The sequence below is a fragment of the Lycorma delicatula genome, chromosome 12 (genome assembly GCF_047948215.1).
Source record: "Lycorma delicatula isolate Av1 chromosome 12, ASM4794821v1, whole genome shotgun sequence".
NCBI lineage: Eukaryota > Metazoa > Arthropoda > Insecta > Hemiptera > Fulgoridae > Lycorma > Lycorma delicatula.
The window spans coordinates 74,468,953-74,495,767 of record NC_134466.1 but is presented as its reverse complement, the minus strand read 5'-3'; the positions used below and the strand labels follow the sequence as shown (position 1 = coordinate 74,495,767).

Below are 26,815 nucleotides of genomic sequence, written 5' to 3'. Positions count from 1 at the left end.
AAATGAGGTGTTGTCTTGTACAGACCCAGGTCGACCGTTCCTGAGATGTCTGGTTAATTGAACCCCGACCACCAAATTACACCGGTATTCACTGTCCGTCTAGAAATCAAATCCATAAAAATATGCGTAATAAATAGTTAATAAATACATAATAATAAAATATAAAACATTAAACGATTCTTAAAGAAAAACGGGGTAGGATTTTTTTAATATACAAACCTGTCGAAATAATTTTTTACGTGTTTCAGTAATCTCTCGTAAAAAAGAAAATACTGAGTATTTACTTTTTATAAGTAAAATTTATTTACTTTTATTATGTAATTTTAAATTATTATTTATTTAAGATCGATTTTGTATTTATAATTACTTTTCTATATCTACCGATGATGGTTGTGTAACGATCAAAATGCGCAGACGGATTTTAAGCGTTTTTTCATTTGCAGTTTTATTTCATTAACCGTAAGTAATAAATAATATTGATTGTTTTAAAATTACGTTTAATTTTGTTGTTCAATGCTCAACAAATTTGAATTAAATTTTAAAAAAATATCGGATTAAATTTAACCGTTATTAAATTAATATATAAAACCACATATTTTAAATTAAACCTTTAATTTCTTATAGTAAGAAAAATGTAAGCCTTTAAAATAAAGTAAGTTAATTCGCTGAATAGAATTTTAACGACCTAATCACCTTAGCTATGTCGATCGCTTATAAAAAGAAAAGGGAACGTAATACGAAAAATTATTGATTAACTTATCGTTGTGGAACGGAGTTTTCCTTCTTTCTGTTTTCAATATACACGCACGCGCACGCAAGATATTTTTTTCCGTTTTTTAATTGCATATCTTTCAATTTATTTATTATTTATCGATTTAATCTGTACACAGAATAAACACTTGCCAAACGGTTATAGGAATAAATGATATTTGTCGTGTTAAATTTTCTTTTGATATCTCTGTATATTTATTTCTAACTAAATTAATTGCAGTAATGATATTGATGTACAGGAACTTAGCGACAAAGTAATCATGCTAAACGGTGGCTCAGGTCGGTGAGACTCAGCCAAACCCTTCTCTCTTATTATTTATATTTAATTAGTTTAATTTTAATTATATGAAACCTTAATAATTTAGTTTATATTATGAAATGAGGCTGACGAATACACGCTTGATTAGGCAAATCGTATTTTTATTTTCAAATCTATAATCAGATTAGGTTTTAGTATTTTCGCGTAAATAAATCCAAACTCCAAAAACAATAATATTGTTAAGGTTTCGGTGAGACTTTGCCGTCAGTTGAAAACATCAAAAATCTAAAATCAAAATTCAACAATTAAAGACATGGTCTTAATTAAAAAAGTGCAGATATGTAATAATTGTTGTACATTTTTCCTAATTCATTTTCTCAAACATAAAAATATACACCGTTAAATATTTTCTTCCTGCTCTACTAATGTTGTATAACTAAATGATAGAAATTTTAATATAAAAAAAATACGAAATCCTAGAGAAATAATTGGAGATATATACTTAATAACACAAATAAAATAATAAAAAATTCGTCAAATTTTCTCAAATATATTGATTGAAAATGGAAAATTCGTGCCGGCTCGATTTCGTACTTTTAAGATTGAATTTGAACGAAACTTCAGTGTTTTACGCCTAACATTATTATTTACTGTTCGACGCAGATGCATTACGATCTCAACAATAAGTTCAACTTTGTCGGTTACGGGGGAAAAATCTATGAAGAACAATAATCAATTTCTAAATTCAGTATAAAATCCCTTAATGAACAAATCAAGTGTCGATCAAAGATCAACATTAGGGGACAGTACGGGTCGTTGTGACAATCTAAGGTGATGTTACACACCTTATTATGTGAACTAATTATCATTCGTAGATTTCTCTTGGTATATATATATATATATATATCATACGTTCCTAATGATTAAAAAGTCACACCATATTAATCATTAATTTTACCTTCAATAAAATCTTTTCTTGATATTTTGAAAATTCAATGTGACGAAGTCATTTCTAATGTCACCTTCACGGTGGGGCTCGGGGATGAGAGACAGCCCTCTGCGGAGCTGCCGTTCGCACGTGCTTGCACGAGTGGGCGGTACCGATGAGGCAAGGGGACTCTCGAACCCCCGAGCGAAAAAGACCGAGTCCCGGCAGGGATGCCCCGCTGGGGGTGTCTCCGTTAGAGGCATTGTCGTAAAGACCGAGGTCCGGCTCCTGGAGCGGGGACCCAGCCGTATACAGTTACAGTTACAGATACAGTTCTGGGACCTATTTTTTTCGATTTCCCAGCTAAAAAGCCATAAGAAACAATTGAATTTGTCTCTTAATTGACCTTCCCGGAATTTCAGAAAGCCTTCATTTACCCGGAGGTACTGAAACTCGGGTGAAATCTTTTACTCTGTATAACTCGCTAACGAAGCTTGTTTTCGGACGTATGTTTATATGAATTTTTTTCTTATTTTTAGCCTTTAGAGGTTGTCAAAGTATCCTCCTGAATCACTCTGTATATATATATATATATATATATATATATATATATATATATATAAAACGGGTGATTCAAAAAGAACTTCACAAATTTAGAAGCATACAGAATTTATTTAGTTAACTTACAAATTCAGTTAAGGTCTCATTTTAATAGCAAAACACACCAAGTTTTGTCTCACGTAGTTCATTAGTTCATTAGTACCGAATTCAGCTACCAGCTCTGTCACCAGTGTTATTAAAAGTAGATAGATTTACTGGTACGAAACGTGTTCGATGTGTGTTATGGTTTCACGATTTGCAGTCAGCAACTGCAGTTCAACCTAATTTTCGTTGAGAATACGGTAGGGAGCCTCCTAGTCAGCAAACAATTAACTATTAGCACTAAACCTTCCTTGAAACAGCTTGTTCTTTTTCCAGACAGAACGGCCCGTTCTTATTTAAAATTTTCTAATTTCTCAGTTAGACGATGATGACCAAGATGGATGCCGTTACTATCAGCAAGACCGGGTAACACCCCACTACCGCCGACATTTTTTTGATACTCGACCCTAGGTCGGTGAATCGGTTGTGAAGGTCCAATCACACGGCCGCCTCGCTCTCCAGATTTGAACCCGCTAGATTTTTTTGTGGGGTTTCATTAAAGATCGGCTTTATTTTCCACCTTTGCTTATTGATCTTGTTAAGCTAAGACTTCGAATTAACGCCGCAGCTTCAGAGGTAACACCCGACCTTGCTTGCTACAGTCTGGAATAAAAACGGAAGTCATATGGAACCAAAGTGAATGTCGGGTTACAAACTTTATGTGTTTTTCTACAAAATGAGACCTAAACCGAATCTGTAAGTTATTTCAATAAATCTTTATATGATTTTAAAATTTTGAAGTCCTTTGTGAATCGCGCGGAATACATATTTATATAGTCTATGTCAATCCCGGTAACGTAAGGGTTTCAATGCGGGGTAATACATCTAATCGGTTCAGCCGTTGAGCTGCTACGGTGGAACAAACATACATACATCCCTAAATAGATTACACTCCTTTTTGAGCAGCCGTGTAAAGACCGTTGATTTTTATTAATAAAAGTTGTGTTCTTGTTAAAAGAACTAAATGATGCTAGGGTCGTTTAATAATTAAAGAAACCTCTCTTTTTCTGTTTAGCCTCCAAAGGTGTTATTTCAGAGGATGACACGTAGGAATGCAAATGAAATGTAGTCTTGTACAGTCTCAGTTCGACCGATCCTGAGATGTGTGGTTAATTGAAACCTAACAATCAAACGACACTGATATCCACGATCTAGTATTCAAATCCCTATAAAAGTATTAGAATTTAAACCTTAAAACTCTCGACATCGAAATCAGCTGATTTGCAATGGCGAGTTCACCATTAGACCAACCCGGTGGGTTAATTAAAGAGATATATAGCAACAGAGGAAAAACTGTTCGACACAATAAATTGAAAATATTTGACGTTCAACTAACTCGGAGACTCCGACACAAAAAAATAGCTGTTCAAAAAGAATTTACATTATTATATCCTATTATTTTATTTCAATATCTGGCTCCGCTCGAAACGTGTACTATGGAAGAACAGCGTGCTAGAAGAGGTATATTACTGATCGATTTGCAGTTCAAACTACCACTCTACTATCGTTCTCGAGATAAATTTTGATCTTATCCAACCCTATATAAGAGGGCGTGTGTTAGATCGTCCTAAGTACCCTTTGCTTTTTCTTCAATCCTTTTTTAACCGCATCAGGTCAACCGGTAACCACCTGAAAGACCTTTGCCTCGGTTGACCTAATGTGGCGCGGCGATGTCTAAACACCACCCTTCAACATTGTCCGACAATCGGACTTTCCCATCCGGGTCCCCATCGGTTCATCGAGTCATTATGACCTCCGCTTCTGGTTGTCGTATTTCCCCTCCCCAAGAGGGCTACCCTTCCATTCCCTACCGCTAGTCGGGGTCCGAGAATGCCCCTATGCATACCCCCCCCCCCCCCCAACATCGCATACTCAACCCTCACACCTGCAGGGTCCTCCATGCCTCATCAGAGTGTCCCAACCTTGTCACTCTTGCATGTGACAAGACCAAAACATCCTCCGCAAGAAAGCTGCTTCCCTGGCCCTTCCCGGTTCCGCGCTCAAGTACTCTATGTTTGAGGTTTTTTAACCGTACTTGACGCTTTCAAAGATTACCCCAAAACGATATTTCTAATTTTACACCAACAGTTGCTAAAAAAATTATTATCTAAGTAATTTTTATTTATTTATTCTTATTTTGCAATTTTTGGGTAATTTCCAGTTTTTTTTTTTTTTAATTTCTTAACAGTAAATTTTGTTTTTCAAATCTTTCACATCACCAAAAAAGAATCTGTTTTTTGTTTACATTAAATAGGTATTTTTTTTTTTTTTTTGGCAAATGTAGTAATGTACTGTTTCTAAATACCATACGAATTTTTCTAACGTTTCTTGAAAACTTTTGTTCAAAATTAAATTATCTACAGGTTTTGTTTAAAATTTTTATGTTTATTATTCATTTAACAAAGTTACTTTGCAAAACAGGGTTTTTTTTTATCCCGGTTTATTGGTTTTCTCGCCAGATTTCTAAAAAGCTACTGCACTGGTACATATTATATTCAATTTTTCATGACAAAAACCATAAATCACAAATTCTAATAATTAAGTTCTTAACTAGAATTCTGTACAGAAGAATTGAGAGAAGAGTGGAAGAAGTGTTAGGAGAAGACCAATGTGGTTTCAGAAAAAGTGTAGGGACAAGGGAAGCAATTGTAGGCCTCAGATTCATAGTAGAAGGAAAATTAAAGAAAAACAAACCGACATACTTGGCATTTATAGACCTAGAAAAGGCATTCGATAATGTAGACCGGAATAAAATATTCAGCATTAAAAAGAAATAGGGTTCAAATACTGAGATAGATGAACAATTGCTAACATTTACAGTAACCAAATAGCAACGGTAATAATTGAAGAACATAAGAAAGAAGCCGTAATAAGAAAGGGGGTCAGACAAGGATGTTCCATATCCCCGTTGCATTTTAATCTTTATGTAGAACTAGCATTCAAATGATGGTAAAGAACAATTTATATCCGCGGTAACAGGACAAGGTGAATATATAAAGATGCTACGACTTGCTGATGATATAGTAACTCTAGCTGAGAGTAAAAAAGATTTAGAAGGAACAATGAACGACGTGGATGAAGTCCTACGCAACAACTACCGCATGGAAATAAACAAGAACAAAACGAAAGTAATGAAATGTAGTAGAAATAACGAAGATGGACCGCTGAATGTAAAAGTAGTAAAAGAAAAAATTATGGAGATAGAAGAATTTTGTTATTTGGAAATAGAAGTACTAAAGATGGACCGAAGCAGGAGCGATATAAAATGCCGAATAGCACAGGCGAAACGAGCCTTCAGTCATAAATATAATTTGTTTACATCAAAAATTAATTTAAACGTCAGGAAAAAATTTTTGAAAGTATATGTTTGGAGCGTAGCTTTATACGAAAGTGAAACTTGGACCATCGGAGTGCCTGGGAAGAAAAGATTACGAGCTTTTGAAATGCGGTGCTATAGGAGAATGTTAAAAATCAGACGGGTGGATAAAGTGAGAAATGAAGAGGTATTGCGGCAAATAGATGAAGAAAGAAGCATTTGGAAAAATATACTTAAAAGAAGAAACAGACTTATAGGTCATATTATATTAAGGCATCCTGGAATAGTCGCTCTAATATTAGAGGGACAGTTAGAAGGAAAAGATTGTGCACGCAGGTAACGTTTGGAATATGTAAAACAAATTGTTGGGATGTAGGATGTAGAGGGTATACTGAAATGAAACGACTAGCACTAGATAGGGAATCTTGGAGAGCTGCATCAAACCAGTCAAATGACTGATGACAAAAAAATGATTAATTAAAATCCTAAAAATTTCAGTACAACCTTATTTCACGGGAGTATGTGAAATCCGACCGAAATCTTTCACTAGCCTCACAAACAAAGCATTTTGATACATATATCTGTAAACATTTTTTCCATTATTTTCACGAGCGGAGGATATGTTATTGAAAGACCCGGGTGTATTATTTCGTGATGCACTCTGTAAACTAATCTGTAGTATCTGTTAACGATTATCTTTCAACAGTCAAAATGGCCGACTAGTTTTAAATTTAAATAATATTTATAAACCGTTTCCGAATCCTTTTTTGTTTTTCAATTTTTTTGAAGAAGCGTTTAAAATATAATTTTTCTTTGTACATGATACGTGTATTACCCCGTTATATTTTCCAGTAATCGTAAATAAAATATTTTCGATGACATACGGTTTTATTCGAAAGGAATCCGTTATTAAAACCTCATAAACTGCAATAACGTAAAAAAATTGGAAATTTTATTGATTTTTTGTCTTATCTAACGGTATACATTAGGTCGTGGATAAAATGGAAAATCTATACTGAGGTAATACATTTTTTAGACGGTTTCAGCTAACTTTATCCTTCGATTAGTATCGCTTAAAACGATACTTATTAGTTTCGGCTAAAATTTATATTTTATTTTTTATTTCATACGTCGGTAGAAATATTAATTTAGTTTTGTAAGGATTATTTATCGATTATTATTATCGCTTCTTCTTTCTTTAGTTTAATAACATATACGACTAAGTGTAGTCGTACAATTGATATGAGGTTTTTTTTAATTATAAGTTAGTACTTGGTAATACTAGCGATAATAGTACACCTTAATAATTTATCTGAAATATACTACATTTGAATAAAATAAGGAAATGCTTACTGAAGTTTTATATGCATCGACATAAGCAAGGTAGATTTCATTGTTAAACGAGAGACGGTTTCTATTGTTTTGCTCGGTTAAAAGTACTCTTGCTGTTTGTCATTAAGTTCTCTCTCCTATTTAAAATGAATTTTCTTGCCTTTTTTCTTTTTAATTTCAATTTGTTTTTTCTTCTTTTTATTCGGAATAAAGGATTAAAGGAGTTTTTATTATTGTTCATATCATTTTTAAAAACCGCTTTTCTTTTCGTTTTATTAAAAAATAATGGAATTCTATTTTTTCTCCGCACATTAAATAAATTTCTGAATGTTCATTAAAATTCAGTTGATTATATCGTTAATTAAAATAGGGAAAATTTTATTTTTAATTAATATATTTACTTACATTTAATATTATTTATTAACCTTAAATAAATAATTTAAAATTGTTACGCAGATGATATCTGCATTTTCTTTAAAAAAAAAAAAAAAAAAAAAATGTAAAATTTTTAATTCAAATTTCCTTTTCTAATGTAAAGGTTACACCTTTATATAATATTAAATAACCAGAATTACCAGTTGCGCCTTCGGGGATAAATTCCTATTCATTACCCGAAAAGAAGTAAAAAAATATTAATGAAATTAACTTAAAAAACAATCCGATTCCTTTAAAGTTTGGCATAGCGGCTTGCTGTATAAACTCGCACATACGACGATTCCCTGTCGCTATGTCAGATTGATACGGTCTTATTTACTAGACCGACAATTTATTGCACGCGTAGGAGGCACAATCTCCTCCACCAGAGATGTAGACGCTGGAGTCCCCAAGGAGCAGTGCTTTAGCCGTTCTTGTACACGGCCTACGTCAACGATGTGCCGCTGTCGGAAGGAGTCAAAACAGCTCTATACGCAGACGACGCGGCGTATTATTATGAATCCGGAAGTGTAAATTACGCGATCGAGAGACTCCACCGGCGATTGGATCTAGTAGTGCCGTGGCTCGATATGAGGAGAATCAAGATCGACGATGAAAAATCGGTGGAAGTGACGTTCACATACAAGACACGTGCTGCAGCCAGGCGGCTGGAAATCTCAGGAGAGAAAATCCCCTTTGGGAAAACGATCGAGTACCTGGGAATATTCCTGGACAAACGGCTTACCTTAGGAGTTAAATTTGCGACCCGAAGGGCAAAGGCCGTCAGGGCCTCACTATACCCGGTACTGAACAGTGACAGCCCGTATCCACTGGCGACCAAATTGCTCATTTTTGGCCATACGTCCTGCCGATACTAACATATGCTTACCCGGCACGGGCAGCTTTGTTGAACTGCACGCTTCAAAAGAAATTAGAAGCCGTCCAAAACATAGCGTTGCGGACGATATTTGGAGCACCGTGGTTCGTCAGAAACGTCACTCTTCGCTACGAAGCGGGACTACACACCGTATCCGAAGTGGGAGTGGCGCAGGCACGCAGACTGTTCGGGAGAGCGGCCGTGTCCGAATACGGCCATCTCCGGGACATCTGCCGAGAGGACCGTATTCCACAGGGTATAAGAGAACGGCCTCATGCCGTATAAAACGAACCACCGCGAAGAGGCGGTACGAGAGTCAAAAAAATGATAAACCAGGCTTAGAAGCCTCTATATCGCGTAACCTATAAATGGAAACGGCGCGACAGTGACCGTTTTCGCAGTTAAATTTTGTTAAAACTATAAAAAGCTAGACAACACCCCCACACTGTCCCACGAAGAGACCGCAATTTCATTTAGTCAGCACATGCGACTCCCTCCGGCGAACGCGGCGCATTTCTCCCTCCAAATAACTAGGGCTCCGGTAGGCGCACTCCTGCTAGCCCGTAGGTGCTGGTAGGCTGGTGGACTGAAGAGGAATCACGCCGGGATTACTCGGCTCAAAAGCTTAGTCTCTCACGGTCAGAACCGGTAAATAAATTTCACGATGTGAAATAAATTATCACGATCCGTCCATAAATAAAACTTAGAATTTATAACCTACACTAAATAATCCTTTAAACACGCCCGATTACAATATCATACAGCAGCAAGGGACATTGTCCAGGCTCTGCGATCTGTAAAGAGAAATATTGAAACTCCCGCCATTCTTGCGTTCCGTTCCGTTCCAACTCCTTTAACTGTTTTAATTTTAAATTTTGATTTTTAACAAGTTGGAATGTAAAAACTTATTTAGAAACGGTCACCAAATTAAAAACAAATAGGCGTGACGTGTTTGTTATGTATCTTTGAGTGACCTATTTTTTATTTATTAATTGAATTCTAAATTTGTTAAGGAACATTATTTGTGTTTAATTCGGTTTTGGAGCTGGTAAGTATTAAATATTTTAAATAGCCCGCTAGAGTGAAAATAACGAACAATTGGGGTAACATAACTTTCTTTCTTTTCCTGTTTAGCCTCCGGTAACTACCGTTTAGATATTACTTCAGAGGATGATATGTATGAGTGTAAATGAAGTATAGTCTTGTACATTCTCAGTTCGACCGTTCCTGAGATGTGTGGTTAATTGAAACCCAACCGCCAAAGAACACCGGTATCCACGATCTAGTATTCAAGTCCGTGTAAAAATAGCTGGCTTTACTAGGACTTGAACGCTGGAACTCTCGACTTCCAAATCAGCTGATTTGGGAAGACGCGTTCACCGCTAGACCAACCCGGTGGGTGGGGGTAAAATAACTAACCAAACAAAACATAACCTACTAAATTCAACTAATTCGACGCTCGACCTAGCTGATCGTCGTAAACAAATACTCCGATTCTGCCACTTCCTATGAGTACAGAGGAATAGTTATGAGTATGAAAAACCAAGTAAACAGTATGTGAAAATTTATCTGAGAAGAGGCCTGAAGGTAACGTATTACAAGCAATCTGGAATAATCATGATGAACCCTCGATTGAAGCCAGTCGTTCAGGGAATGACACCCGTCTTACAAAACGGATGAAGAAATAAGGGAGTTACGCCACTGTAGTCCAAAAACTAAATTACCCCGATAAAAATCAAGCCGTAGGGGATATTAACAGCTTCACTCCCACGAATGAAGTATGGAACAGGATCAACAAAATCAAAGGAACCTTTAATTCCAACCGGGTACACGATCTGGTTGAGAAGCCCGTAATGCACAACCCTTACGACGTAGCGAACATTCTGGGCAAGAGATTTTCACTGAATTCGATTGACTCGTACTAATTTACAATACTAGAATTGACAGTAAATAAAACAATTAATATTTAATCGAACTGAACGTAAAGCGGAGGACATGAAAACAGACACAAAATTACATCAATTTTCTGCCGTAACTCGGCTGTTTGTTAACCGATTTAAAAAAAAAAAAAAAGGCTTAATATTTCATTAATAACATAATTTTTTTTTTTGGAGATATAACGGATTGAAAAATAAAAATGGCGGCCATTTTGTAATTTGCGAAGGTATTTAATTTCTGATTTTTGTTCCTAATTTTAAAACTTTTATTACCAAGGCGCTTACCAAATAATAATGTGATTTCTCAATCCGAACTTGAGATATAAAAATAACAAAATGGCTAACAGAGAACGAAGGAGGAATTGCAATTTTTCTTAAGGATAATTTCTGTTTAGTTTTACAAATAGAATCGAAAAAGTATAGCCAGCCCATCATTTTAAAAACACTCTGTACGAAAATATATATTATATATATATATATATATATTTATTTATATTTATAAAACTTGTAAACTATCGATTTAACCCTTAACATTTTACATCTTGCTGTATTGCAGTAGACTAATATACAATTCACACTATAGACACAGATTTATTTATAATACGAGTACATTACGGGATTGACGTTATCTTTGTGATATATATTAACATTTGAAAATCACATTATTTTAGCATTATAAACTGACTGTAACATTTACATATTATATAAAACTGTGCTACGGTTATATCAGAAACACTTTTCTATATTCGTATTATTTCATTGTATTTCAGAGCGTTCTGTTCTTTTTTCCTTAAAATCAGATAATCGGATGAATGTGACATTAATAAATGATGAAATAGAAAAAGATACATTTAGAAATTGCTACCAGGCCGCTGCTTAAATAATTCATTATTATTAACCCCGGTATTTCTTTATTGCCAACTGTTAAATTAAAAAATATCGTACGTCTGTATGTACGAACTGAAATTAATTGTATATGTAATCATCTGTTATTTAATGGTTTCATTCATATTTTTTATTAATTTATTTTCTAAACTGTTCGTTTAACTCGAGTTTACATACTAATTTTTTAATTTACATTATCAAAAGATAACTAATAATAGTGTCGCGTGTTCCGTGCCTCGATCAGGATATTGAGCGGTTGACAATTTAGAATGTTTATATAATTACAGTTTATTGGTTTAAAATGTTGAAATTACAACCAGGCAAATTAATAATTATAATAACAAAGGTGATAAATACGATAATTATAATAATAATAAATGACAATAATAAAACAATTAATGAACACAAATATTACATAGTAATTAGAACCGCAATAATAGTTAGGATAATAGTAGTAAATGATAATTACATAAAATAATCGAAACGGTAAGCACGATGTAAAAACAGAGCAAAATACATAACGTAATCAACAAAGGATAACAATCAACATATTATACGTGAAATTGTGATAGTAATGTCAATAGTAAATAATAAATACAGTTTATACACAAGACAGAGTTTAAAATAAATATCGTTTGGAATTTCAGTAAATTCCAAGTATATAAATAAAAAACTAGTATTCAGACCCATTAACAAAAGAAACCGCTATACTCTTTACACTAGTCTTATATTAAGAGTCTTATAAAATTCACTTTTAAATCCCTTTCGTCGTCTACCCTAACGGTTTATGAATGAAGTCTATCGCATTATTTCTTTCGCTTATAGTTTTACTATAACTCACCGATAGTATTTCTTGGTTACTGGAATTAATCGTGGCGCCACTTTAATCGTATCGAACTGGATACTCTCCTTACTGAACTGACGTCTCGCAGACTCACACCTGTGACTCTCCACGGTGGACCGTCGTCGTACATTTCTCTAGACTGTTTCGCAGAACTCTGCCGAACCCACACGATTCCAGACAACTCGCAACCTCTCTTTCCAGAACTGCCCTTTCGGGACCGACGTCGTAACGCCTCGCAAACCGGTTCTAATAAAACTCTTTTTTAGTTATCTTATCCTGACTATTTATAATGCTAGCCTCTTTACCTATCAGACCGGACCTAAATCGGAAGCGTGAAAATAGTCGACCGAGGTTTTTGTTCCCGCAAATTCCAAAACCGGTCTCTTCTCACCGTACAACAAGTGTTCGTTGTGTATTAGCAGGCAGTATAACAAAACACGATCGTTAAGCGGACCTATACTTTACAAAAACGGTTTTCCTTTTTGTTCCTTTCTGTATTCCTGCAATTATTAAACTAATTATTACTTTCATAATAATCGGTAGGAATCCGTTACTCAGGCCCGCTATATCGGACTTGTTACTATAGTTTTGCTGACAGTAGACCTCACTCGTTTTTATTTTATATTGAATTAAAAATGAATCTGTCTCGAGTTAATAAAGTAAAAATTAAAATTATATACCGAACGATTTTGATAATACTCGTAATTGATTACGGGAGATTTTACCGGTTCGAAGAGTAATCTTACTGAATCAGCAATGTTTCACATATTTACCGGTTGAATACTGTCGAGAAGGTACTGTCGGTATTTCTCTACGGTATCTGTAGCGCGTTGCCGCTGAAGTGCACGCTATAAGTTGTGGTGATGTTGAGTGAAGAGGAGACCATGTACCTTGATGAACAAAGTGACTTGCTGGAGACGTAGTGACACTCGACAACATTGAATGATAAAAGGAATGCGACCGATAGAAGCGTTGCGGCTCAATGTTGCCTCAAGACCGTGATTACAACGCGTTCTATTTTCGCCGCATCGACGAATCCTGTATAATGAGAGTTTTATCTAATATTCGCAGGGAACTCGATTGCGTATACTTGTTGCGCTTCTACCGATCTTTAGTCCTTTCCCGGCTGCGTGACTTATTCATCCGTTCTGTCCACCGCTCTTAGAGTGCTCGATGCAGTCCATCATTCATTTATCCGTCTTGCTACTGTTGCGTTTCGTTCAAGTAAGTGTACTGGTATACCGTCGCTTTGGAATAGACGAAACCCAAACGATCTGTTCCTACGTAGCTCGCATTAAAGCTTATCTAAATCATCCGAACTTTGATGCGGTGTTCTCTAACCTGAATTTTAATCGATATCGGGAACATCCGAGATCTACTGCTTTGCTAAGCATCAGAGCTCATCGCCTTTTTTTAGCTCTAAATCTAAAATTCCCTCCAGTTCTTACTGTTGCTCCGTGTTATTTTACCTCCCTTGGCGGCATTCTCTCGTAAATTACTGTTTAAGTCTGTCGGTACCATAAAAAAACACAACTCCGGTTATATTACGAGAAATGTTTTCTAATATAGCCTTACTCCTGTCGCTATAGTTTATACGGATGGTTCTAAAACCGTTAATTCGGTCGGTTGTACTTTTACGGTTGGCAATAGAACATACATGTTTGGCCTTCCCAGCATCGTCAGTTTTTTCGTTGCAGAGCTGTATGCTATTAATAAGGCCTTAAATATAATTAGTCAAACATTTCGACGCGTACTTATCTGTTTAGATTCCATGTGCGCCTTACGGGCGACTAGTAATATGTACTCCAGATTCACAGTCTATTATCTCTGAAATGAGTAGGCTTAACACGACCGCGAGCCTTTGCTGGATCCTAAGTCATATTGGAATTTCAGCCGATGACCGCTCTGACAGTGCGACGAAATAGGCTTGTTTTCAACTCTTTTACTAATCGCGTTGTTTCGAACGATCTTGTCTGTTCTCAAGAGGGTGGTTCACGATGAGCGGCAAAGCGAATGGATTGCTACAATTAACAACAACGTTTGTCCTGTTAAAAATACCGTATCGCCGTTGAGCTCCTCGTACAGGAATAACCGTCGAGAGGAGATTATTATTTGCCCTTTGCGAATAGGGCACACTAGGCTTACTCGTGGATATCTCATGACTGATGTACCCGTTTGTCTTCGCTGCGGCCGACTAACTGTACATTACATCCTTGTGGATTATGTCTCTCGTGCGGTATTGCATCGGAAGTTTAAAGATTTAATTTCTAAAAGTTATAGATGCTTCGAGAATTTCTTCTCCCTTCAAAACGGATTTATTAAAAAATCACCTCCTTTTTACTAACAGATCATTTAATCTATTTATATTTATCAAATATACAAGAGCTAAATCATTTTCGTCATCAAAGGACGTCACAATGAGATTGCAATGGCAGTTCGTAGGCGTTAAGACCCGCTGTTTTATGTTACCGCACCTGTTCGATGTTGACTGTCGACGCTTATATTTACCGGCGGACGCCGAGCCTTATTAATCACCCCACCTCTCCGTTGACGTTTGGCGTTGGAAATTGGCAATTACTTGAATTCTAATCGTCGATGTAAATTATCCGTTTGTTAAAATTTTACAAAATAAAACGATGTTGTAAGTTTATTTCATCAGAAAACACAGCAGGTATCTCCAATACCTTGAGTTATGACCTGTCTTTCTTCGAAGTGTTTACTTATTTTACAAGACATTAAATGTAGTACATTCTTTTTATATATATTAAACTAACAATTAACGAGAAAACCGGTGAAAACGGCATACGCCCATATCGGATCGATTACAATATTTTCTCTTCTAGAGCTATAGCTCTGCTATCTATCTAGACGAGAAAGTAGTGGAAAAGTGTAATACGGGTGATTCAAAAAGGACTTTACAAAATTAAAAACATATAAAAAATTTATTGATATAACTTACAGATTCGGTGGAGGTCTCATTCCACAGAAAAACACATCAACTTTGTCACCCGACATTCACTTTTGTTCGATACGGCTTCCTTTTGTAATGCGTCATACATCCCACCTGAAGTCGATTTCATCCCAGACTGTAGCCAGCAAATCTGGCGTTACCTCCGCAGCTGCGGCGTTAATTCGAGGTCTTACCTCGACAAGATCGGCAGGCAAAGGCGATGCATAAACCCGATCTGTAATTAAATCCCGCGGGGCTAAATCTGAAGATCGAGATGACAATACAATTGGACGGACTTTCACAACCGATCCACCGACCTCGGAGAATAGAATAACAAACAAATTTCGGACATCTAAAATTACGCTGAACTGTAGTCGCTGAAGGGAAAGCACGTTCCGCACCAGTAATGAACACTGGTGACAGCGCTGGTGGCCGATTTTGGTACTAATGAACTACGCGAGTCAAAACTTGATATGTTTTGTTTTGAAATGAGACCTCAACCGAATCTGTAAGTTATCTAAATAAATCTTTATATGTTTTTAAATTTGTGAAGTCCTTCAATCACCCGGATATGTCAAATATCCGATTTAATTCCAAAAGGATTTAATTTACGAGTTTGAGAAATTTATTTTACTCTACCGGACAAGAAAATATTAAGATAGAGTCTTTACGGGATTTCTTTTAAAAATTTTTCAGCCATAAAATTAATATAATGCGCTTTTTTAAATGTACTATCGCTGTATACAGCGGTGAAACCTAATATTAATGATTCTGATTTTTTTATCGTATTATTTTACTTTATCGAACATTTATACGGCATCTTTATCGTCTAAACGCAGTCGATATGTTACCACAGTCCGATTGATTTTTATTATTAACTTAATCCGGTTAATAGCGACGTATAAGACCGGAATAAAATGCGGTCACTTCACATTTTAAATCTGATTCTTTATGTTTCTTGTTGTGTTTAGTCGTGTTTACATTCAATTCTACGTGTTTTTACCTACATCTTTCAATTAAAACAATTATAGCGTCAATTGTAATGCAGTAGAACAATCATTTCTTGATAAATAAATAGGTATCGTATTATTTTAAGTTTTAATTGTTATTTTTTTTAAATTATTTTCTCTGATTAATATAGGATATTATTGTATAATTTCATTGTTTTGTTACAATGAAATTTGTACTACAGAAATTGTACAGAAGACATATTCAAAAATTTGATAGTAACGAAAACTTTTCTAAACCTGCTAAGCGTTATTTTTTTTAATTATAACAAAGACAGTGCTTAAAAGTGTACCGATTACCGATCAGTAACCGATTAAGAAAATGTATTATTGATTCAGATCAGTAATTTCTTAAACGCGGATGAATTAAGAATTACTTTTACTTAAAAGAAAATACTGGTAGTCGTTAGTTCTGATGACGTATGCATTTTTATTTATTTCAACGCGATTCGTGTCTGTCGACGATGATGTCATTTGATCATGCGTTAACTCAATCGCCTCATTTATATCACGTAATCCGTACTGTTCACTACTGTTAAACATGTCCAGCGAAGAAGAGACACGATTTTCACCGGTTTCGGATACCGATGTCGCCGATGCTATGGAGATGTTAGTAAACGAACTGACAAATCGTACGACGTTTTAAAAATAACTCTTTGGCCTCTAATTTTATTTACTCTAAAGAAAAGCACGGACCAACATTTTAAAGAATTTTAATAGTCAAGAAAAAAATGTCACCCGGGGAAATAAAGATAACGCTTTGAAGCGTGAAATTAAAAAGAAAAAAGACGAGCAGAAAACAGGCATAAAAGCCGTAAAATTACTAAATTGGGAGAAGGATTTCTTAGACCTTTTAGAAGAATATGAAAATCCCGATTTCAAACGAGTACCGGGTGTAGCGAATGCTTGACTCGAAGATAAAAAACAAAACCCCGATTCAGAAGAATGAGAAACATTCTACCTGTAACATTCTACTACTTGTAACAATTGCGCGTAATGCCAACCGATTTTGAAACGAAGAACAAGTGATGTTGATGAATCGACACCCTTGTCGAATAGCGGATTACAGAGAATTGTCCTCTAAGAACGGTTACAACCCATCAGAATGCAAATGAAAAGAGAAGAGATTTAATTGCAGAATTACTGCAGTTCAAAAAATTCCAAAAAGAAGTGGAAGATGGCAAGAAGGCAGACATCAATTGATTTGTATCTTCTGTGACAAAATTGATAAAAAATTTGACTTTCTTTTTTAATTTGTAATAGATGTAATACTTTTTATGATGTATTCTTTTAACGAATTTCCTTTTCTTTTATTCTATCCTATCGATAGATAATAGCTGGAGTGTATACGCATGCGGTGGACCTCTCTCTCTTTTCTGTTTAGCCACCGTAAACCATCGTAAAGTGTTCCTTCAGAGGATGATATGTATGAATGTAAATGAAGTGTAGTCTTGTGTAGTCTCAGGTCATTCATTCTTGAGACGTACGGTTAACTGAAGTCCGACCACCAAAGAATACCGGTATCCACTATTTACTATAAAATCTGCATAAAAGTAACTGCCTTTAGGATTTGAAACTTACAAGTCTCGACTTCGAAAACAGCTGATTTGCGTTGACGAGTTCATCACTAGATTAACTGTCGGGTTGCGCATACGTTTGAGACCCGTATAGGTATAAGATAAAAGTGTATAGTAATTTCTGATTCTTTATTCTCTCATTTGTAAGAAATTTCGTTAAAAAACACCCAGGAAAAGAATTGCTGATATTTATTCACAACACCCCAATTATTTTAATCAGATACGATGTTCTCTGTAGATTAAATAATTGAAAGTTCAATAAAGCAAAAACGTTAATTACGTTCCTCGTTGGAAATAAAGAAATAAAAATCTGCTAAGGTTTCCTCGTTTAAATTTTAGCAGAAGGGGGAAATTCAAGAAATATAAAAAATATGAATTGAAGGAACATCTGTTGCAAAATATTAGATTACGAATTGAACATCAGTAAAATAAACGCCCATATATTCAGCTTTTGAGAATATGAGCGAGTCAAAAAGCAATGTTAGTTAATCGAATTTCTAAATATAGCTTATTAAGAGAATTATAACACGAAATTAATTTCTCTGCACATCAAGTCGATAAGTCGTTCCTATTTCTAATATCGTAAACGTGAAATCTCTTTCAGTTAATCGGTGTTAATATATTACTTTAAAGGTATTAAAATTAATAATCGATGATTTTGAGTTTAACTAAAACAGTTTTAATAAGTTAACTAAAACTGGTTTACAGCATTGCTCGGGTGAAACATTGTCAATTACTATTTTAATTTTCTGACAGTTTGTGTGTGCGCGCGCGTGCGTGAGTGCGTATTATGTATGAACGTATGTGTATATATATTTTTTTTTTTCTTTTTCTTTTTTTTACTATAGATGAGTCCCAGAAATGCCATTTATGCATCCCCATAAATGGGGGAGTGTCGGACTGGCACGGGTTCTGCCTAGATGTTATTAAGAGCCTATGTGTACCCGCACCCTACCGACTAAAACTCTTATCTCACCGTTTCTCCTCCTCCAAGGCCGGTCTAGCAGTTTAAGCATTGCGCGGGCCCAGGAGGTGCCTTTAGGGTCCAGGAGTCCAGAGTCTCCGTGCTTCATCACCGTTGCCCGTCCGCACAAATGCGAAGCACGACGGCAACACAGGGGGCGCCCCCAGATCATTTTCTTTCTTCGCCGAGTCTCAGGTTCTTTATATGCAACTCTGATTCCTTCCCGGGTGATCTTCAGTCCTCTTACTGATCTAGATCCTAAATCAGGCTCTACCACGTTATCTAGCTTCTCTCGCTTTAGTTTTCAGGATGCTTGTTGCTATGCGTACTACCTTCTCCCATTCCGCTCTTCCTATCAACGTGTATGGAACTGTTTCTTTTGAAGAAAACCAGATTAACCCAACATCTTGTCTGCCACATCCCACCGCTGGCATTGGTAGATGGTGTGCTCAACGATATCTTGAAGATCACAGTACCTGCATAGAGGAGATGCTCTCCTGCGAAATCAATATATATATATATATTCATCTGTGTGTGTGTGTGTGTGTGTGTGTGTGTGTGTGTTTGTCACAAACAGATATACGCTTTTGATTTAGTATCACTCGCCCATTGCCCCATCGATTTTATTGAAACTTTACAGACGTTTTAATGAAGGCTCTAAAACTTTTCTGTGAAAATTTCAACCTTATAGGATTTATAGAAACAAAATGGCGGCTTTCAAATAAAAACGTCAATTTCAGATAAACCACATTTTTTATTCATTACAAAATAACTGGTAAAAATAATTAAAAACAGATGATAATTAGAAATAGAATAATTAAGAACAATTAGTCATGGATATGACTTATTAATTAAGTTATTTTATTCAATTTGAACAGCTTTTTAACAGTACATCATTTGGTTTTAATCATTTTTACCAGCTTTTTTGTAACGAATAAAAAATGTGGTTTATCTCAAATTGTTTTATTTTAAAGCCGCCATTTTGTTTCTATAAATCCTATAAGGTTGAAATTTTCACAGAAAAGTTTTAGAGCCTTCATTAAAACGTCTGTAAAGTTTCAATAAAATCGATGGGGCAATGGGCGAGTGATACTAAATCAAAAGCATATATCTCTTCGTGGTACACAACGATATATGTATATATTGTTCGTGTGTGTGTGTGTGTGTGTGTGTGTGTGTGTGTGTGTGTGTGTGTGTGTGTGTGTGTGTGTGTGTGCACTCGCGCACCTTAGGATTGAGATATTTGGGGGTTTAAAAGTTCATTTTTAAAAATAAATTAATTTTATGAAACAGAATTAATTCTGTTTATATTAACAGTATCATGATTAGTGTACATTTTGCTGGTGCTTGCAACATCGAGCGATTGGAATTTAACAGTTACAATCACCAAGCAGAGTGCATTTAAGGGATTTAATTACAATATACGAGGATGACAGCTTCATTCAATTTTAAAAGTCTTTCCCCATTTTTTTGAGAGCTCAGTTGCTAAACCCGGAATTCAACATGAGGTGGAAGGATTTGTATAGCAGAGAACTTGCATAGCTACCAATACCAAAAGAAAAGATCATGAAATTATTAAAGGTTTTAATGAACAATAAATATATTTTTTTAAGTATTAAAAAAATGAATAACCAACGATATAATCCGTGTTAGTATATCCTAATAAAAATCATATAATTTTTCCATTATAATATATTTTCCTTAATTTCAAAAGGTGATGTTAATAAAAGAATTAAACTTTTCATATATTGAAATTATCGTAAACTTTTACATTTGTTTATTTTTACAGAAAGAACTTTTCGGTGGTAAACTTGAAAGCGCAGAAGGTGCGGGTGGTCGTGATAGAAAAATGTCTTCATCATCGACGGGTAGTATGAAAACAAAGTGGTTAAAAGCATTTAAAAGCCTAAAAACAACTTCTGGACCTTCAAATGGGACCACAACTAAAGATTCCAGTGAAAAGTTAGTATCTCCAACATTTATTTTATATTCATTAAGTTTTAATCTTTATTAATACATTTTCTTTCCTTTAACGATTGTTTAGAAACCAGATATTTACTTTTAAATGAATTCTACTTTTTTATATCATTATTGTTGTTGTTGTATGAGTTATCTTTGCTATAATAATGGCCTTAATATTCTAATAATTGTGTGTGCATTGTGTTTAATTTAACATAAATCGGTTTAATATGTGTTTCTCTTGTTTTGGCATGAGTAACTTTTGTTTGTTTTATATGTGTATTATTATTATTATTACTATTATCACGTTGTATTATGGCTGGAACCAGTTTGTAACTTCATGCAACTCTTATGAGCAAGGATTGAGGCCAATTCTATTCTTTAGTTGTTTGGTCTGTGCCTGCCATAACTTATGTATCTTCTCACGATGTACAATGAGGGTTCATAAAGGATCCATAAAGAGTTTTGTTATTTTCCCACGGCACTGATAATTGTTTCTTTCTCCCAAAACTTCCTAATCTGATTGCCAACTCCTTGTATTTTGATACCTCGTCAGCATACCTGCTTACCTGCTCTTGATATTTATTAACCTTTATTATACAATGTAGATTAACTGAAAATGGTTCAGTAACTTATCACATTTTCAAACCTTTTCCGAGTTTCATGTAATTTTCAAATCGATTATTACATTTTTATCATGAAAATAACCTAGATTCAATTTTTTTAAGATTTAATATACATTTTATTCAAAATCCCTGAAGAAATTTAAAAATCTGATCTTAAAAACAAAGTTATGTTTTATTAGATTTCTCTAATAAAATCTAAAAAAGGTTTTTTCTCAGGTAATTTTAAAACATTAAGGTGTGTTTGCTCATTGATCCGTTGAAAAAACTTTTATCAGAAAACCTTTTGCTATCGGATGAGTAGTGCCCACTTACTATAGATAGTATGAAGAGATGAAATAAAATATTGTTCATAGAGAAGCTCGAGAAGTAACCGGTTAGTATAATTTTCCATCGCTTTATATTAAGGAAAGATAGTTGAAGCAAAGACCAAAATATTTTATTGTTGCAACCAGAAATATTTGGATATTATCAAGTATTAAATTTGTACATTCTCGCTTAAAAAATAAAACTGTTTTTTACCTATGTCATTAAACTTTTCTCTTCACCGGCTTAAACATATTTGACATCATTGATTTTTTTATTTGTCCCTGGAACTAGAACAATTTTTAAAAAACCTGAAATGTTTAGTATAAATATCAAATATTTCAGGTTTTTTTTTTTTGTTAAAAAGACATTAATCAATGAGGATCTGCCTGTTTTGACACAATTTAAAATTCATTTGAAAAAAAAAAACAAACTATTTGTAAATATCAGTTTGATTGGCTTTGGGAATTTATGGAGAACTGAATCCTTATCAAACCATATTATAGTTTCCTTCGTGATCTCAGAAAATCAGATCCCTGAATATCTATAATCTTCATAGTAAACTGTTTTCTCATAAACAATATATGACAAGTAAAAAAGATTATTTTATGAAACAATAAAAATAAATGACTTCATAAGCAAGAATGAATAGACAACAGACAGAATTTAATAATATTTTATTTTATTAATTCTATTTAATATATGATATTTTGTGGAATATAGTAATTCTTGTTCGTGATATTAATATTAAGACGTTCCAAAAAGACAGGCAGGGTTTTTTTGAAAACTTTTTTTATCTGTTTTTAGATTTTTTTCTGACTCTTCAAAGAAAAGTACTGTACTACTTTCAGTCGCATGGGGTGAAAATGAATTTTCTTTAGAATTTGAAGTATGAGGAGTATAAACCATTTACTAAAATCAGGTTTCATATATATATATATATGAAAGTATGATTCAATACGATCCACCCAAGTACAGAAAATAAATAAAAACACTAACCTTAGTCTTTCATATGATTCCTACAAAAGTACTTTCGTGGTAACCCACTTCTTCAGCTGTAGATATTTATTTGTAAAATACTTTGTATAAATTTACATATTAAACACAAAAATTAAAATTAAAAGTTACAAATATTAAAATTATATGTAAAATATATGACGTCAATTAAAAATAAAGTAAAATAAAAACATACTACATGTTTATGGCCAGCCAATACTATATTACTGTATTATTAAATAATCAAGAATTAATAACAAGAATAATATTATCAAAAATATTGTAGTTGATTCTGAAATAACATTAAATAAATAAATCCTACTTATAAAGAACAGTTACATAATAATATTATTATTAGCAACATTCATATATTAAATGTATAAATTTGATCTACAAACCACTTTTTTTTTTAAAAAGTAATTCACCATTTAAAGGAAAAATTAAATGAAAATAATTATATCATATTAAAATATTACAAAACTAATACACCTGTTATCAGGAACACTGAAAAATATAATAATTTGATCAAACATTATATAAAAGAAAATAATTTTGGAGAAATAAAAGACCCTACTAATAAATTTTTAAAAATAACAAAAGGTTTAACAACAAAATACCGAAATACTTTAAATCGTAACAATAATTTAAGATATCATACTAGATTATAGCCTTTTGAACCAGTCACTCCAAAATTAACAGGACTTCCAAAAATACATAAATCTACCATCGCAATAAGATCTTTGATTGATTTTACATCTGCTCCGTCTTTATTATTTCCAGAATAATATAAAATTCTTAGGATAAAAATAAATTTACATTCCAATTATAATATAAAAAGTCTGATGTGGACACCTCATAACTTCCTTGTACGCCTATTAAATTACATATACGCATTTTTTTTTTAAATGAAAAGTACATAAAACTTTACTTCATTAATAACTTCTGATATTTTTTCATATTTTTTATTTTATTGTAATTGAAATACTATTTATTGTAATTTTTTTTTACAATATGAGATGATTAATAAATCAATATATTTAAATTAAAAAAAAAAATAGTTAAAAAAAAGTTAAATGAAGTGGGATTCGAACTGATGTGGCTTCCAATACAAATATTTCATTCATTAAAATTTTATTTGGCTATAACTCTGGAACCAATGAAAATAAGTACTACTTATGATATATCGTTGAAAAACTCTCAATGAGGACTTGTTACTGCAGTTATAAGAAAGTCCAAAATCCACATTTTTTTTGGATTTTGATCTTTTTTTGGACACTTTTGGTTTAGTTGATTCCAATCAAAATGGGAGGTGCACAACTAGATGTTACAACAGTCCTAAACCCAAAATTTCAACATCCTACAGCTAATCGTTTTTTAATTATGCGAGACACGTACGTACAGACGTCATGCCAAAACTATTCAAAATGAATATTTCCATTGAAATCTGAAAATCAACATTTTTCACGATCACAATACTTTTGTTGCTTTGTACAAGGAAGTAAAATCAAATGACAAAACTGAATAGTACAATAAACTTTAAAACCAATAAATAACACACAGGAGGTCAAAAATGTTTACTTAAAATATTTATACACCGATAGCATTGTTGAAAATATAACTAAAGTTTATGAAAATAATAGATTTAAACCTGCACGTAAAACTAACAACCACAAAATAAAATATTTAAAAAGTAATAATAATAATACTGATTCGTATAATTTATGTGGAGTTTATAAGACAAAGTGCAATGATTTTGTGGACATTTATACAGGTAAAATCAATAGATTTTTTTAAAGCCGTGCTTTTATTTTAACATTTTAGGCACTATAAAAATAAAAATTAAAAACATTTTTTAATGTTGCTGATCACCTCATTAATAATAAACATTCTATTTCGGATATTAATACTAATTTAGAAATATTGGAAATTAAGAAAAGATATATAAAAAATAATAATAATAAAAATCTAGATATTTTGGAAAAGTATTTTATGTATAAATATAGGCAGGGATTCAACTTGGACAGCTTACAAACAAAATATGAGGACACACTTATAAAAGCTGCAATAGATAGTAGCACTTTTACAGATATTACATAACATTTTATTACAGCGCTATAGTATTAGCTTGCCTATACATGTATGTTTTTATTTTTAATTGACGTCATATATTTAACATGTAATTTTAATTTTAATATTTTTTTTTTAGTTTTAACTTTTATTTGTAATATGTAAACTTTTACAAAGTACTTTATGAAAAAATTATCTACAACTGAAGATGCGGGTTACTGCAAAAGTACTTTTGTAGGAATCATATGAAAAAGTAAGGTGAGTGTAATTTTATTTTGGATTTTTTTATGGATCGCGTTGAATCATACATATTTGAATTATTAGTACAGAGGTAATATGGGTCTTGAAAGGAGCGGTTTTAGAAATATATATATATAAAATTTTGTGGCTCAAACATTTCCAAAGCTACTAGATCAATTTCATTGAAAATTAGATACAAGGTCTATAAATAAAAGTAATGAAACTGGTTCAGAAAAAATTTTTATTTATAATCCCATTATACATGGTCTCTCACCTTCGAAATAGTTCTCTTGGGAAGCCCCACAACACTTCAAACTGTTTTCCCACTTTTCATAGCAGTGTCTGAACTCAGAAATAGAAATATCCTTCAGATAGTCAGATACTTTTTTTTGTTCTCTACTGTTCCAAAATGGTGTCCTTTGAGGTATTTTTTTTAAAGTCGGGAACAGGAAAAAGTCGCAGGGACTCAAGTCAGGTGAATAAGGTGGTTGAGGAACTGCAGGAATGTTCTTCTTTGCCAAAAACTCATTAATTGAGAGTACAGCGTGATAAGCTGCATTGTCATGATTTCAGCATTCAGTTGTCTTTGATAGCTGGTCTCACACAGGCAACTCTTTTCCACACTCGTTCAAGATTTCTCGGTGAACTTATTGATTTACAGTCTGTCCTTTAAGCAAAAACTCCTTATGGACAATGCCATTACTATCGAAGAAACAAATTAGCATCATTTTGATCTGCTCATTTTTGCTTTTTTTGGATATGGTGAGTTTGAAGTGTGCCACTCCTTGCTCTGATGTTTTGTTTCCGGGTTGTACTCAAATATCTAAGATTTATCACCAGTAATAACATTATTTAGAAAATCATGATCAGTTTCACTTCGCCCTAGAAGATCACAGCACACTTGCAACCTTGTTTTTCTATTTAACAATGAATTTTTTTTGGGACCAGTTTTGCACAAACTTTTTCATGTTCAATTCATTTCTCAAAATTTGATGGACTGTGGATGGTTCAAATTCAGTTGTTCTGCAATCATTCTGACAGTTAATCGCTGGTTGTAGCACATCAAGTCTCTAATTCATTCAACATTGTTGTCACTTTTTGACATTCCAGAGTGTGGATCGTCTGCAACTGATTCTTGGCCATCTGAAAATGCTTTAAACCACCTAAAAACTTGAGCTCATGACAGAGTGTCATCTCCAAATGCCCTTTTCAATTTTGAAAAAGTTTCAGTAGCATTCTCACCAAGTTTAATACAAAGCTTGATTGCACAATGTTGCTTATAATTGGTATCACTCGTTTTTGTAACACACAATGAAAACTCATTTCACGAAAAGCTTATTCACGTCTCATATGGCAATACTAGACTAAAAATATTAATACCTAAGATAAATCAGCTGTTTATATAAACATATGTTTACTAGTAACTTTAAAATGTTGCCACTTAGGCTGCCAAAAAATATAGTCTCTGCTTTATTTACAGACCTCGTATATGCTCTAGTAGTGTGTCTGAGATTATGTATGTGAAAATTTGATTAAGATTGGTTGACTCTTCCTGAGTTACCCTCAATAAAAGGTTGAAAAAAGTTTAGGTTACGTTGACTATGTAGTGGTGTATATTTTTCACATTCGCTTATGCAGTGAGTCACACTGGTGAGTAAGTTGAATTTATGTATTTTTATATATTTTTTCTTATTGTAGTACTTTTTAAATGTGTAACTATTTTTTCTATGGATCAAACATTTTTTTTTATAAAATTTTAGATTAGAATGAGTTGATATTTTTTTCAAAAAGAAGCAATAATAAAATAACGAAAAGTCAGTCTTCTTTCCCATAACTCTGCAATAACTTTGCCATAACAATG

The 26,815-nt window shown here is 33.5% G+C and overlaps 1 protein-coding gene across 2 annotated transcripts in view; it reads left to right on the top strand.

Annotated features, from left to right (window-relative positions):
- Positions 1-26,815, top strand: part of Stacl (SH3 and cysteine-rich domain-containing protein) — a 1,060,888-nt gene that overhangs the window by 887,869 nt on the left and 146,204 nt on the right. For both annotated transcript variants that reach the window (XM_075379276.1, XM_075379274.1), the window contains exon 11: positions 20,553-20,725. In XM_075379276.1, coding sequence (XP_075235391.1) covers positions 20,553-20,725 — 173 coding nt within the window. The remainder of the gene's footprint in view (positions 1-20,552; positions 20,726-26,815) is intronic.